At 43.3% G+C, this 16,279-nt stretch overlaps 1 protein-coding gene across 1 annotated transcript in view; it reads right to left on the reverse strand.

Annotated features, from left to right (window-relative positions):
- Positions 1 to 16,279, reverse strand: part of tns3.2 (tensin 3, tandem duplicate 2) — a 135,379-nt gene that overhangs the window by 79,378 nt on the left and 39,722 nt on the right. The window contains exon 13 of the mRNA XM_060917613.1: positions 10,582 to 11,355. Coding sequence (XP_060773596.1) covers positions 10,582 to 11,355 — 774 coding nt within the window. The remainder of the gene's footprint in view (positions 1 to 10,581; positions 11,356 to 16,279) is intronic.

The following is a 16,279-nucleotide window of genomic DNA, read 5'->3' on the forward strand; positions in this document are numbered from 1 at the left end:
CTGGGAGAGTATGAAAGGCTTAGCTGAAAAGCTGAAAATAAAGAGTTTTGAGAACTCAGTTCTGGCCTGCTGTGCTTCTGTGCTCCACCCACCTGGTCAGATACAACAGTGGTGATGAAACCTGGGATGGAGTGCAGAAGGGAACAGCCACATGGAGTCCTCCCCCTTCAAGGACCTGGTCCATGCCCTCGCCACAGCCCAACAGAGCCAGCACCAGGCACTGATCACCCTCTGAAAGGAGCAGGAACAATGGTTCAAAGCCCTGGTGCTGGCGCAACAGGAAGATTCCGGCACCTGCTCACGTCGGCGGGGTCCACGATCACCATTGCCGCGGACCCTCCCCACCTCACCCTAATGAAGATGGGTCCGCATGATGACCCTGAAGCCTTCGTCGCTCTTTTTGAGCAGGCAGCAGAGGCATGGGGAAGAGCACACGGCGCGCCTCCTCCCCCTGCTAACGGGCAAGGCGCAGCTGGCTGCACTACAGCTCCCCGCCAACAGCCGGCTGGTCTACGCGGACCTCCGCAGGGCCGTCCTCCAACGCATGGGTCACACCCCAGAACAGCAATGGCAGCGCTTCCGCATGCTGCACCTGGAGGAGGTCAGCCGGCCGTTCGTGTTTGGCCAGCAACTCCAGGATGCCTGCCGGGGGTGGCTGAGGGCCAACAACTGCGACGCCGAGGAAATCATCGATCTGATGGCGCTGGAACAATTCCTGACTTCCAGAAGGAACAGCAGAGTGGGTCCAGTGCCATCGCCCAGCATCGCTGGATCAGGCCATTGAGCTGGCGGAGGACCATATGGCGGCCATTCCGACGGCAGGACAGTGTGTCTCCCCTTCTCCCCTCTCTTCTCTCTCTCCCTCTCCCCCTGTTCCTTGTCCTCACCCCATTCCCCCACCGCGGAGGCAGGGGCTGGCTCCACCCCAGCCAACCCGCCGCACCCATGGTGCCCTAACATTTCCTACTTCCTTGTCTGTGTCTTCCCCCCCTCAGGTGAGTAATCTCCGGAACACCGGTGCAGGGAGAGAGCCTGGGCCGGTATGCTCATGCTACGGGGAACCGGGGCAGCTCCAGCATCAGTGCTCAGCGATGGAGGTGGTCCAGACACGCCGGGGACCGCCCTTGATCGGGCCAGAGCGTGTCACATACCAGTGAGTATCCAAGGGGATACGTATCAGGCTTTGGTGGACTCCGGCTGTAATCAGACCTCAATCCACCAAAGCCTGGTGCAAGACGAGGCATTGGGAAGAGCACAATTGGTGAAGGTGTTGTGTGTGCACGGGGATGTTCGCAACTACCCCTTAGTGTCGGTCCACATTCTATTTTGAGGGGAAAAATTTAGAGTAAAGGCGGCGGTTAATCCTCGCCTTACCCACTCGATAATTCTGGGGACTGATTGGCCAGGATTTCAGGAATTAATGATGCATTTAGTGAAAAGTGGGGCCTGCCATAGTTCAGCGGGGGGAGGTCCTGGAGTGGCATTGGCAGGAGCAGCTGTCACAGAGCCATCTACATCATCACCGCGTCAGAGTGAGGAGCAGCATGCTCCTCCTCCCTCTCTCGGGGATTCCCTCGCGGATTTCCCATTAGAGCAGTTGAGAGACAAGACTCTGCGGCATGCGTTTGACCAAGTGAGAGTAATTGATGGTCAAACTCTCCAGCCAAACGCCACCCCGTCCTTCCCCTATTTTTCCATTTTTAAGGATAGGTTATACCGAGTGACGCAGGACACTCAGACTCATCTCATCTCATCTCATTATCTGTAGCCGCTTTATCCTGTTCTACAGGGTCGCAGGCAAGCTGGAGCCTATCCCAGCTGACTACGGGCGAAAGGCGGGGTACACCCTGGACAAGTCGCCAGGTCATCACAGGGCTGACACATAGACACAGACAACCATTCACACTCACACCTATGGTCAATTTAGAGTCACCAGTTAACCTAACCTGCATGTCTTTGGACTGTGGAGGAAACTGGAGCACCTGGAGGAAACCCACGCGGACACGGGGAGAACATGCAAATTCCGCACAAAAAGGCTCTCGCCGGCCACGGGGCTCGAACCCGGACCTTCTTGCTGTGAGGCGACAGCGCTAACCACTACACCACCGTGCCGCCCTGACACTCAGGCTAAGGAACAAATAACACAACTTTTAATCCCAAAGAGCCGCTGGGAATTTATATTCCAGGCGGCTCACTTTAATCCCATGGCCGGGCACTTGAGGCAGGATAAGACACTAGCCCGAATAATGGTCTGGTTCTATTGGCCAGGGATTTGCAGCGAAGTCCGTAGGTGGTGTACAGCGTGCCGCGAATGCCAGTTAGTAAATCCCACGGCCATTCCAAAAGCGCCTTTGCGCTCTCTGCCATTAATCGAGGCCCCATTTGAAAGAATTGTGATGGATCTTGTCGGGCCATTAGATCGGTCAACACGAGGATATCGCTTTATTTTAGTTCTGGTGGACTATGCAATGCCATATTCGGAAGCAGTGCCTCTTTGCAATATCTCAGCACATAGTATTGCAGAAGCATAGCCTGGCAAGCCAGACTAAAGGTGAATATTTAGTCTGGCCTCGATCCGTAGACATTTCCGACGGGCGTGGGAGGAACAACCCGCTGTCTTTCAAACTGTCTCTGTGCGTATAGGCCAATGCTCTGACCAATCAGCGCAACAGTGACTGTGACGTAGTCAGAGCGACAGAAAGCAGTGGGGGAGACCTTAAAATAAATAATTTTTCAAAATGCGTATTAATTAATAAACAGGTTCTAGATATTAAGAAGTTTGGAGATAATGACCACAAGTTTGGAGTCTGTACCACATAACTTATTTTTTTTCAAGTGTTTTCCAAGGGTTTGCTTAAACTGTTTTTGAGAGTTTTTATTTAGTGGTGTTTGGTGAAATAATTTCCCTTAAATTTAAAATAACGGGAAAATAAGAAACAATCAAAAAGTAATGTTTCAAAGCTGTTTATTAATTCTTCGTACTGCACAAACTAGCCCCATCCTTTTGGCTACGAGCGGAGCTAGCTGGTAGATCAGACTTTTGCCATAGACGGTCGGCAAAACAGCAAAAACGTCCTTCTTGAAAAGGAATGAGCGGAGAGCCTCTTCCTGCTCATGTTTCAACGAAAACTCCAAGTCTAATTCTTCTAAAACTGATTCCAAAGTGGAGTCAAACGTGTGCTGTTCACTAGCGGTAGCCATCTTTCCTGCTGTGCTTTCTCCAGCATCGCACAGCTTTGTCATCACTCCTGCAAAAGCCCGCCCAAAGAATCCAAACAAAAACCTTGCGTTGTGATTGGCGAGCACGATTTGATGCCCGGGGTGTTTTTGTTAATATGGTGCGAGGCTAGACCCACTCGCTAGGCAAAAATATTTTTGTCCACTAGGCGGGTGGGTCTAGTTTACTAGGCTAGCAGAAGCACTCTTCCACGTCATCTCCCGAGTCAGAATCTCCAAAGAAATTCTGACTGATCAAGGCACTACGTTTATGTCACGCACACTGCACGAACTGTATGGGTTACTGGGAATTAAGCCTATCCACACCAGTGTTTATCACCCACAAACAGATGGCTTAGTCGAACGGTTTAATCACACCCTCAAAAACATAATTAGAAAATTTGTAAGCGAAGACACATGCAACTGAGATAAATGGCTCGAGCCCCTGTTATTCGCAGTGTGAGAGGTCCCGCAAGCCTCCATGGGGTTCTCCCCATTCAAATTATTATAGGGGTGTAAGCCGCGTGGAATTCTGGATGTACTACACGAAAATTGAGAGGAGGGACCTTCAACCAGTAAAAACAAAATTCAATACGTTATTGACCTGCACGCCAAACTCCACACACTCATGCACCTAACCCAGAAGAATTTGCAGCAGGCCCAAGAACGTCAAGTCCGCCTGTACGACAGGGGCATGCGCCTTAGGGAATTCACACCAGGGGATAAAGTACTCGTGTTGTTGCCCACATCGAGCTCCAAATTGATCGCCAGGTGGCAAGGACCCTTTGAGGTCACATGGCAAGTCGGGGACATAGACTATGAGGTGAGGTGAACGGACAGGGGTGGGGCGTTACAGATTTACCACCTCAATCTACTAAAACTTTGGAACAAGGAGGTCCCCATGGCATTGGTGTCGGTGGTTCCGGAGAAGGTGGAGCTGGGGCCAGAGGTTCAGAAAAGAAAATTGACATCGCCCACCACTCCGGTCCCCTGTGGAGACCACCTCTCCCCGACCCAGTTCACGGAGGTCGCCCAGTTGCAAACAGAATTTTCTGATGTGTTCTTGCCCCTGCCCAGCTGCACCGACCTCATAGAACACCACATTGAGACATCCCCGGGCATAGTAGTGCACAGCCACCCTTACAGGCTGCCCGAACACAAAAAAAAGGTGGTTCAGGAAGAACTCGAGGCCATGCTCAAAATGGGCATCGTCGAGGAGTCCCTCAGTGACTGGAGCAGCCCGGTGGGCTTGGTTCCCAAGGCCGACGGGTCGGTCCAGTTCTGTGTGGACTATAGAAAAGTCAATGCAGTGTCTAAATTTGACACACACCCAATGCCTCGTATTGACGAGTTGCTTGATCAACTAGGCACGGCTCGTTTATATTCGACACTGGATTTGAAAAAGGGATATTGGCAGATCCCCTTGACTCCGCTATCCTGAGAGAAAATGGCCTTTTCCACACTGTTTGGCTTACACCAGTTCATCACCCTTCCTTTTGGGCTGTTTGGGGTGCCCGCTACGTTCGAGCAGCTTATGGATAGGGTCCTCCGCCCCCACTCCACCTACGCGGCCGCCTACTTGGATGATATTATTATTTACAGTAATGACTGGCCGCAGCACCTAGAACACCTAAGGGCCGTCCTTAGGTTGCTGAGGCGAGCGGGTCTCACAGCCAACCCGAAGAAGTGTGCGATTGGGCGGGTGGAAGTATGGTATCTGGGTTTCCACTTGGGCAATGGGCAGATGCGTCCCCAAATTAATAAGACAGCAGCGATTGCGGCCTGCCCGAGGCCCAAGACCAAAAAGAGGGTGAGACAGTTCCTGGGGCTGGCTGGCTACAATTGTAGGTTTATACCTAATTATTCGGACGTCACCAGCCCGCTGACTGAGCTCACTAAAAAGGGAGCACCAAATCCGGTCCAGTGGACGGAGCAATGCCAGCAGGCTTTCTCGGAGGTAAAGGCTGCATTGTGTGGGGGGCCACTGTTACACTCCCCTGACTTTTCTCTCCCCTTTATTTTGCAGAAGGATGCGTCGGACAGAGGGCTGGGGGCTGTTCTGTCCCAGGCGGTGGAGGGGGAGGACCGTCCAGTGCTGTACATCAGCCGGAAGCTGTCGGTGCGTGAGGGCAGGTACAGCACAATCGAAAAGGAATGCCTTGCCATCAATTGGTGCTCTCCAAGTGGCTCCACTACTACCTACTGGGGTGCCTGTTCACCCTCTGTTCGGACCACGCGCCCCTGCAGTGGCTCCACCGCATGAAGGATGCCAACACGCGGATCACCTGTTGGTATCTGGCACTCCAGCCGTTTAAGTTCGAGGTGGTCCACAGGCTGGGGGTGCAGATGGTCATAGCGGATTTCCTCTCCCGTCGGGGGGGGGGGGGGGGGGTCAGGTGCAGGCCGGACTGCTTCCTGGCCTGAGTCGGGCGGTGGGGGTATGTGGCAGCGGGGGCGTGGCTAAGCATCAGTCTGTGAATGGAGGGCGGAGTCAGGGAAGGTAAGTGGTGGAATCACTGCACCTGATGGGAATTAACCTGTGTTTGTGTGTCTTCTCCAGTGACCGCGCCCTTTAAAAGGAGAGAGAGAGAGCAGAGAAAGGGGGCTCTCTCCCCAACCAGAAGACTTGTGTGTGTGCGTGTGTGGCTGGGAGAGTGTGAAAGGCTTAGCTGAAAAGCTGAAAATAAAGAGTTTTGAGAACTCAGTTCTGTGCCACTTCTGTGCTCCACCCACCTGGTCAGATACAACAACATTTTTTTTTTGTTTTTTATTATCAGAAACCACAGATGCCTAATTTAAAAGCAAGTGTGTTTCTTTTCCTTCTTTGTAAGTAAAAAAGAAAAGTAAATTAAATAAAAAGAAATCAGTCATTTTTTTTTAAACCTGTAGTTGTCACTGATATATAATCCACGCGAGTGGTGCAGGTTCCAGGCCCAAAATCACACGTAGTAGACCATTTTTGTGCTAGCGGGTAATGTGGACCATTACTGCTTGCTACCACCCCAAGTATATTTCAGATCTGTGGGAAATACTGCATGGTATTGGTTTGAATTAAACTCTAGTGCTCAAAACTAACCCTGCTTTTTGTCTGGTGATGTTCTCTGTTCCATCTGCTTCAAATTATTGTTTGTTGTCTTTGCCTTCATATGTGCAGTACCCTTTGACAGTTTGACATTTTTACTCTATATAATTCTGAAATGCGTGTAAACAGGGCAGGGTTAATATAGTTAACAAAAACTAAGACTAAAACTAGCAGTGAAAATACTTTCGTTAAGTGAAATAAAAATGACAGTTTTCAAAAAATGAAAGTTAAATAAAAACTACAATGAACAAGATGACTAAAATGAAATAGAATTCTTGGTAAAATCAGCATTTTGATTTTCGTTTCATTTCCACCTTCAGATAGTAAAGGACTAGTTCCAGAAGGTGGCAGTAATGTAATGCCGGCTCCTGTAAAACTCCAAGGAAGAAGATGCTTGCTGCACAATACCTGAACAACTAAAACTAACACGAAAACTAAATAAAAACTCAACTAAATCTAGTCAATTTCTCAAAATAAAAATAAAACTACTTATGCACTTGTAAAACTACCTAAAACTAACCGTCAATAAAAACAAGCTGAAAGACTCAATAAAAATAAAAACTAATGAAAATGTTAAAACTATAATAACTGTGACACAGGCTTTCCTGAACTGAAAGATTTGTCTCTTTTGCATGTATCTTAATCATAAATAAAGTTAATTTTAAGTCTGACTAAAAATAATTTTTAAAAGGAGAAATTCCACTTAATTCCTTCTGGACTGCAGTACAGGAGCATCACTAACTTTTTAACAGCCAGTGTTTGGCCACAAACTGAGTTAATTAGATGTATCTCCAGTTTGCTATCACATACAGCACTGTGCGAAAGTCTTAGGCACATGTAAAGAAATGCTGTTGACCAAAAATGGCTTAAAAATAATGAAATTAAATTTTCAACATTAAAAAAATATATGATAAACAGCAGTAAGCCATAATAAATGAAGCAAAGTCAATATTTGGTGTGAGATGACCCTTTGCTTTAAAAAAAAATAGCAGTCTCAGGTACAATTAATGCAGTTTTATAAGGAAATGAGCTGTAGGTTTTACTGAGCATCTTACAGAACCAGACATAGTTCTTCTGGACACTTTGACTGTCACACTCGCTTCTTAATTTTGCACCAAAACCCAGGAGCCTTCATTATGTTTTCTTTTATAATCTGAAAAGTGCTCTATGTCATATGTAGCTCAGATACAATTTTTTTTCCCGTAACATTTAAATTTTGTGCTGGAAAATGAACATTTGGACTCTACAATGTTTTTGTACTGACTCGATAATGTAGAAGTCATAAAATAGAAATCTATAACAAAGTTTGTATGAAAAAAAATAGTGTGCCTAAGACTTTTGCATAGTACTGTAGCTATCCAACAACTTGATCAAAGCCAGGTATTCAATTTGTGAGGAAATCACACTCAGCTACAGCGCCTTGAAAAATTATTCATACCCCTTGAACTTTTTCACATTTTTCCACCTTACAACCACGAACTTAAAAGTTTTTTTTATTGAGGTTTTATGTGATAGACCAACACAGAGTAGCACATAATTGTGAAGTGAAACGAAAATGATAAATGGTCTTCAAAATTTTAAACAAATAAAAATCTGAAAAATGTGATGTGCATTAGTATTCAGCCCCCCTGCGTCAATACTTTGTAGAGCCACCTTTTGCTGCAATTACAGCTGCAAGTCTTTTGTGGTATGTCTCTACCAGCTTTGCACATCTAGACACTGAAATTTTTCCCCATTCTTATTTGCAAAATAGCTCAAGCTCAGCCAGATTGGATGGAGAGCGTCTGTGAACAGCAGTTTTCAAGTCTTGCCACAGATGCTCAATGGGATTTAGGTCTGGACTTTGACTGGGCCATTCAAACACATTAATATTCTTTGAGCTCTGGCTGTATGTTTAGGGTCATTGTCTTGCTGGAAGGTGAATCTCCTTCCCAGTCTCAAGTCTTTTGCAGCCTCCAACAGGTTTTCTTCCAGGATTGCCCTGTATTTAGCTCCATCCATCTTCCCATCAACTCTGACCAGCTTCCCTGTCCCTGCTGAAGAAACGCATCCCCACAGCATGATGCTGCCACCACCATGTTTCACAGTGGGGATGGTGTGTGCAGGGTGATGAGCAGTGTTAGTTTTCCGCCACACATAGCACTTTGCATTTAGGCCAAAAAGTTCAACGTTGGTCTCATCTGACCAAAGCACCTTCTTCCACATGTTTGCTGTGTCCCCTACATGGCTTCTGGCAAACTGCAAACGGGACTTCTTATGCCTGTCTTTCAACAATGGCTTTCTTCTTGCCACTCTTCTAAAAAGGCCAGATTTGTGGAGTGTATGACTTATAGTTGTCCTGTGCACAGATTCTCCCACCTGAGCTGTGGATTTCTGCAGCTCCTCCAGAGTGATCATGGGCCTCTTGGCTGCTTCTCTGACCAGTGCTCTCCTTGCTCGCTCTGTCAGTTTAGGTGGACGGCCATGTCTTGGTAGGTTTGCAGTTGTGCCATACTTTTTCCATTTTTGAATGATGGATTGAACAGTGCTTCTTGAGATGTTCAGCGCTTGGGATATTTTTTTATAACCTAACCCTGCTTTAAACTTCTCCAGAACTTTATCCCTGACCTGTCTGGTGAGTTCTTTGGTCTTCATGATGCTGTTTGTTCTTCAGCGTTCTCTAACAAACCACTGAGGCCTTCACAGAACAAGCGTATTTACGCTGAGAGTAAATTACACACAGTAGGACTCTATTAATTAATTAGATGACTTCTGAAGGCAATTGATTGCACTGGATTGTATTTAGAGGTATCAGAGTACAGGGGGCTGAATACTAATGCACACCACATTTTTCAGATTTTTATTTGTTTAAAATTTTGAAGACCATTTATCATTTTCGTTTCACTTCACAATTATGTGCTACTCTGTGTTGGTCTATCACATAAAATCTCAATAAAAAACTTTTAAGTTCATGGTTGTAAGGTGGAAAAATGTGAAAAAGTTCAAGGGGTATGAATACTTTTTCAAGGCACTGTAGGAAGGTTTTAGATGTCTTGAGACATAGTAAATGTTTTTACCATCAGTTGTCAAACTCTGTGAGCATTTGTAAAACATTATTGGCTCCTTCTACAACACAATTTTTGTGACAACATGATCATTACAAAGATAGCCTAGGTAAGACTAAAAAGTAAATTTAAAAGATTGTGTTCTTTTGGTGAAATGTGTTTTTGTAGTTTCTTTAATTCAAGGTGTTAAAGTATGTTTAAATTTTTTTTAATTCATTTTTCAATTTGTTTACCAGAACTTAGCAATATCGCTATCTGATACCAGTACTGTTACAGAGCAATTCCAGCGTTATGGACGTGACACTTGAAATCAAAATGGCAACAAATGACCCAGTGCATGTTTTATTGTCTCCCAGTATTTAAACAGGTGTTGCATATTTTAAGGCTGTACCATACTGGAGAAGTGATAGAACAAGAACAATTCCCATAGTACATCTAGGGCATGCCAGAAAATGCCAATAAAAGATGCGTTATGGATGTGACAGAAAAAGTATCACTTTTCTTGGGTGACTGTACATTTTTATCAAACTCTGTGAAATTGTAAACCTAATGTCGAAATGGAGATATCCATTTGATAGAGGGGTCCAAGGTGAATATTAAAAAATTTTTGTTTAAAATATTTTGTACTTCATGCAGAGTTTCGGAAGGAAAAGTCAGCGTTATGGATGTGACGAAATTCCGTTATGGATGTGACGCATCTGAAATAGACATGGCATATGTTTAGAAAATCAGCAATTTAACCACCATAACCCTTTGAAAAACTCTCTAAATATCAGCTAAAACTATCAAAGTTCTTAAATAATATTTAGGATGGCTATTGTTTTGCTGTTTTGTGGATTTTAGCATACATTTCTGTGGCTTGTGGCAATAATATAGAATTGTACATGATCAAAGTTGATTTTAGCTTGGGTTTTACATTATAAGAAAGAAAGACTGACAGTGACATATTAGGTTGGTTACAAATTGGTTCAACTTATTCACATCTGTAAAATACAGGCCTAGGTGATATCTCTGGGAGTGGTTTTGATGTATTACATGTTGCTTTATTTTTGCATGGTGAGGTGGACATTTACATGGAATTGCCCTACACTAGAAAAATACTGCATGTGCCACAAAATACAATATTGTTGTGCCTCTTTACATTAAGTAAACATCTTTATGCTTGAGTGGCTATGCAGAGGAAATGCAGGTCAACTTTCAGTTTATATATGTATTAGTTGATAAAACGTGAAATCTTACCTGATTGGCTGGATTTTGCTTGGCCAACTAAGTGTCCACCTCCATTGGTGAGCACAGAGGTTGAGCTGGTCATGTGACCTCTAGCCAGTGTGGGTACAGGTTCAAACTCTGGGTCCAGGTCTAGGATCAATTGGTTCAGCTGCTCAATTGATTGGTCAATATCCAAGGCGAGGGAAGCAAATTCATCATCCTTGTCTGCCTCCGGCTCCAGAGAGTCATTTTTAATCCCTGATTTCACCTTCTGCTCCAGTCTATCTGACATGGTGTACATATAAGAACCAGGAGAGACTAGCTGTTGCTGCTTCACCCAAATGTGTGTCTGATCATTGCTAGACGATGCACAAGTGTGAGTTCGTGTCACGTCCATCCCATTTCCAGGATCTTCTGACTGGCCAGAGTACTCACATCGACTCAAACCAGGAAGATTAAGGCCTGTTTCTGAAGATTTTGATACTATAGCGGAACGTGTACATTCATCCTCATCACCTAGGATACTGGTTTCTCGTTGTGCACTCGTAGTTTTACCATTCATGTAAAACGCAGGGTCTATATGATGAAAATTTTCCTCTGTTGCTCTTTCATCTGTGCCACTCATGATAGCAATCTCAGAGGTTAGGACATGAACACGAGGCTGCTCTCCTGCCATGCTGCCCTTAACAGTGCCTTTCTGGACTTGGTTCTGGAGTCCAGTGCCTGCTGCTCCGGTCCACAGAGAGTTAGTGGAGAGCCCAGAATCACTGCTCACAGATGACAGCGCACATTCAGTCTGCTGAGCTGGGGGTGAAATAGACAGAGATAAAGAATAATATATTTTTAAATATACTCTCTAAAAGCTGTTTCACAATCATGGTTGTCTTTTTGAATAACACCAAGTAACTCCTGCAACTACGGCTAGTATATACGGTATATGCTGGAGTTTCTTATACTCTATTTTACAGGGACACACCAGCCCTACCTACAGCACTAATGTCTACTATAAGTTCTTATAAATATGCTTGTAGGAGTCAAATGCGGGCTCAGTTTTGACCTTGTGGTCATTTCATTTAATTCTACTTTATTTATTACATTTCGATTTCACTGGTTAAATTCAGAATTGGGGCGGCACGGTGGTGTAGTGGTTAGCGCTGTCGCCTCACAGCAAGAAGGTCCGGGTTTGAGCCCCGTGGCCGGCGAGGGTCTGTGCAGAGTCTGCATGTTCTCCCCGTGTCCGCGTGGGTTTCCTCCGGGTACTCCGGTTTCCCCCACAGTCCAAAGACATGCAGGTTAGGTTAACTGGTGACTCTAAATTGACCGTAGGTGTGAATGTGAGTGTGAATGGTTGCCTGTGTCTATGTGTCAGCCCTGTGATGACCTGGCGACTTGTCCAGGGTGTTCCCCGCCTTTCGCCCGTAGTCAGCTGGGATAGGCTCCAGCTTGCCTGCGACCCTGTAGAACAGGATAAAGCGGCTAGAGATAATGAGATAAGATGAAATTCAGAATTGCATGTTTTAGCACTAAGTAGGTTTTACTTATGGGATGTATACTGTACTTTCATTCACAATATAAAGATATTTAAGTGGAAGTTACAGTTTTTTGTAAACGAAGTGCCTCTGACAGTATCCTCTGGCCGTCAAAAATGTCCTCTCCAGAAAACAGTCCCCATATGATGAGGTTGTAAATGATTTTTTAAGAAAATATGTCTCTTTTGAAGCAGAATACTCTGTTTGTTGCACAGTAAAAAAAAAAAAAGACTTGAAACAGATGCAAGACACATTTGCAGTGGAGCTTCACATGTTGTTGAAATGTGCGTCCATCAAAGTGTCCTCTCCAGAAAACCACAAGGATCGTCACCACTTCAGATGGTATTACGGTTACCACCATATACAAACATTACTGCACAGTACTTGAAAATTTGTACTTAACACTTTGATGCAAAAAATGGGTCAAAAGTGACCCGGCTGAGTTTTTATCTTCTATATCTTTGCAATAAATTAATTCCATCATTCAGTATTCAAGGTATTCCTCAATTAACTTGTTTTTGATCATCCTACATCCTTAGTTTACTTTTTCCTTTCTTACTTTTTGAATAAAAACCCTTTTTGTATCACTACCCTTCTAATGCACAACATGGGTCAAAAACGACCTGCATTCATTTTCCAGGTTATTTCATGTATGGCTGAGTGTTTCTATGATATACTTTTGAAATAAATTCATTTTGTCATTTACTTTTCCAAATATGCAGTAAATATCTTGTTTTTGTTTAGCACAAATCATCATTTTTATTTTTCCTTTCTTAAGTTATGAACAAGCACAGCTTTTGTAATTCTACATCAAGTTTACACACATGGGTCAGAACCGACCCGCATGCATTTACTACAGCGTTTGGTGGGAACTGTGAATTGTGCTCGTGTCAGACATTTCACAGCTCAGCACAGTGCCCTTTGCCCATCTAATACATGGAAGTAATGTTTTTCAATTGTTCTAACATTACCTTAGAAAAAAATTGATTATGTTTAGGTTACCTTGAGAGTGAGCAGATTACTTGTCAGAAAGTTACAAGTAGCTACCGAGCTGTTGACATATTCTACTTTAGTTAGCTAATTTTATTGTAGTTGGCTTAGCTAACTACATAGTTAATAAATAAATAACTGGCCCCATTCACTGCTAAAGTAATTACTTGAAACAAATTATTATTATAGTATTAAGACATTTAATTTTAAATCACACTTGGATGACCCATGTGTAGTAATATAAAAAGTATTTTTGTTCATAAAGTAGGAAAGAAAAAAATAAATTAATGATTTGTGGTAATTAAAAACAAGATATTTAAAGAATACTTGGAATATTCAATCATAAAATAAATTGATTTCAAAAGATAGAGCAAAGAAAAACTCAGTCAGCATGAAATGACCTGGAAAATGAATGCGGGGCATTTTTGACCCATGTTGTGCATTAGAAGGGGTGTGCATATGTTTTGCATCAAAGGGTTAAAATCACATCCATTTCAACAGTTTTTCACTTTGTATACCTTACTCTTATGGACTATAAGAAAGTGAGTCAATTTTAGAAATACACTGTACTCTGTATTTTCACTACAAGTAACACGCCCAGTATATTATCTGTAGCTCTGAAATTCTGTGCAGTTCATTTCCATCTCAAAAGTTAATTTTTGGCAGCAGAGAAACACAAAAATCTGAAGTTTGATTTCTGGACTATTGTGGACCTGAAAAGTTTACCCTGATTGTGAAACAACCCTGATAGCACCTGCAAACGAGGCAACTTTGAAACATTAAATAAACAACAATAGAATAACACTATTTTTTTAAATCATAGCTCTGTTTTTTAAAGTAATATAGAGATTATGTAAAAGTCACATACTTGTTCTTTGTAAATATAAAAAAAAAGAGCCCAGATCACATCTCAATCTCTTTTCAGCACACATATAGTACCTGCCACCAGGAAATTATTCCCCAAACATATGCAAGGGTTTGTGTGTCTGATATATATATATATATATATATATATATATATATATATATATATATATATATATATATATATATATATATATATATATACACTCTCTCTCTCTCTCTCCTTTAATAGGAACTTGTTCTTGGCTGGCAGGAGTGGAACCCAATGTGGTCTTCTGCAGTTGCGCAGTTGCATGCTGAGATGCTTTTCTGTTCACCATGGTTGTAAAGAGTGATTATATGATTTGCTATTTCCTTCCTGACAGCTTGAACCAATTTGGCCATTTTCCTCTGACCTCTCTTATCAACAAGGCATTTGTTTCCACCCACAGAACTGTCTCTCACTCAATGTTGTTTGTTTTTCACACCATTCTGTGTAAACTCTCGAGACTGTTGTGTGTGAAAACCCCAAGAGATCAGCAATTTCTGAAATACTCAAACTAGTCCATCTGGCACCAAAACCCATGCCACAGTGAAAGTCACACTTTGAGATCACAATTTTCCCATTCTGATGTTTGAAGTGAACATTAACTGAAGCTCTTGATTTGTATCTGCATGATGCTATGCATTGTGCTGCCGTCAAGGGATTGGCTGATTAGAGAACTGCATAAAACGAGTGGTGTATGGGTGTACCTAATAAAGTGGCCAGTGAGTGTATCTCATCTCATTATCTCTAGCCGCTTTATCCTGTTCTACAGGGTCGCAGGCAAGCTGGAGCCTATCCCAGCTGACTACGGGCGAAAGGCAGGGTACACCCTGGACAAGTCGCCAGGTCATCACAGGGCTGACACATAGACACAGACAACCATTCACACTCACATTCACACCTACGGTCAATTTAGAGTCACCAGTTAACCTAACCTGCATGTCTTTGGACTGTGGGGGAAACCGGAGCACCCGGAGGAAACCCACGCGGACACGGGGAGAACATGCAAACTCCGCACAGAAAGGCCCTCACCAGCCGCTGGGCTCGAACCCGGACCTTCTTGCTGTGAGGCGACAAGCGCTAACCACTACACCACCGTGCCGCCATATTAGTTCATATTGCTAATAATTAATATGAATACATCCTTGATATTTTACAATTAAATTCTGTGGTATAAAATGTAAAGAAATTGCCTAATTGTTTAATTAGGCTTCTTTAATAATGGGCCTAGTTGTGTTTGATTGTAACTCGATTAGCAACTGCTTTTCATTCTCCTGAAGTTTAAATTCTGTGAGTTATATTTACATTTATAATAGTAACTTTTAAAGCTGTCCACTATAAAAACACACATTTTCTTGACACATTTTCTAAAGGTACAGTACGCTGTCCAGGTGTGTTGAAAACCAAGTCAGAGCAGAATCCTCTGCTGACATACTGTACACTTCCTCGTTAATGATGCTGTGTGTCAGATCTAACAGTCTAGACACACAATGTCAACACACTGACAAAGGGTTATTAATATGTCATCTTACACACACACACAGCAGTCAGGGAGCACCATGCCTCACATGAAACCACCAGCAGCTTGTACAAACCCAAACATGCATTCACCTCATTTCATTCTTTATCACAAGCTCACATCACTTTTTTCTATCACACATGTCTAGGGTTAAAAAGCAACCCCCAACATGTCCACTCCTAACCCAGCGAGAGACTACCTACACACTGCTCTCTCACACAGCATTCCAAACTCAGCAGCAAATCAATCTCTTCCATATGTCGGGATACACCGCACATTCCAGGGCATGTATTCTGCTACTAGGAATCAAGATAGTTGACCCCAAGTCTTTGGGTTTCTAATATCCATTACCAGCCAATAGTTTGGACACCTACTCCTTCACAGGTTTTTCTATATTTTGACTATGTCTTACGGAATTATGTCATAAACAAACAAAAAAAAACTGTTAAGAAACAAATTATGTTTCATATTTTAGATTCTTCAAATCAGCCAGCGTTTACCTTGATGACGCTTTGCACGCTATTGGCATTATCTTAACCAGCTTCATGAGGTAGTCACCTGGAATGCTTTTCAATTAACAGCTATGCCTCGTCAAAAGTTAATTAGTGCAGTTTCTTGCCTTCTTAATGCGTCTGAGATCAAACAGTAAATAGTAAATAATAAAAATACAGTAAATAACCCTATTCCACAACTGTAGTAATCCGTGTTATGTCAAGAACCGCTCAAGTAAGTAAAGAGAAACGACATCCATCATTACTTTAAGACGTGAAGTGTCTTTTAATTGATAAAAATAAAGAAAAA

The sequence above is a fragment of the Neoarius graeffei genome, chromosome 3 (genome assembly GCF_027579695.1).
Source record: "Neoarius graeffei isolate fNeoGra1 chromosome 3, fNeoGra1.pri, whole genome shotgun sequence".
Taxonomy (NCBI): Eukaryota; Metazoa; Chordata; class Actinopteri; order Siluriformes; family Ariidae; genus Neoarius; species Neoarius graeffei.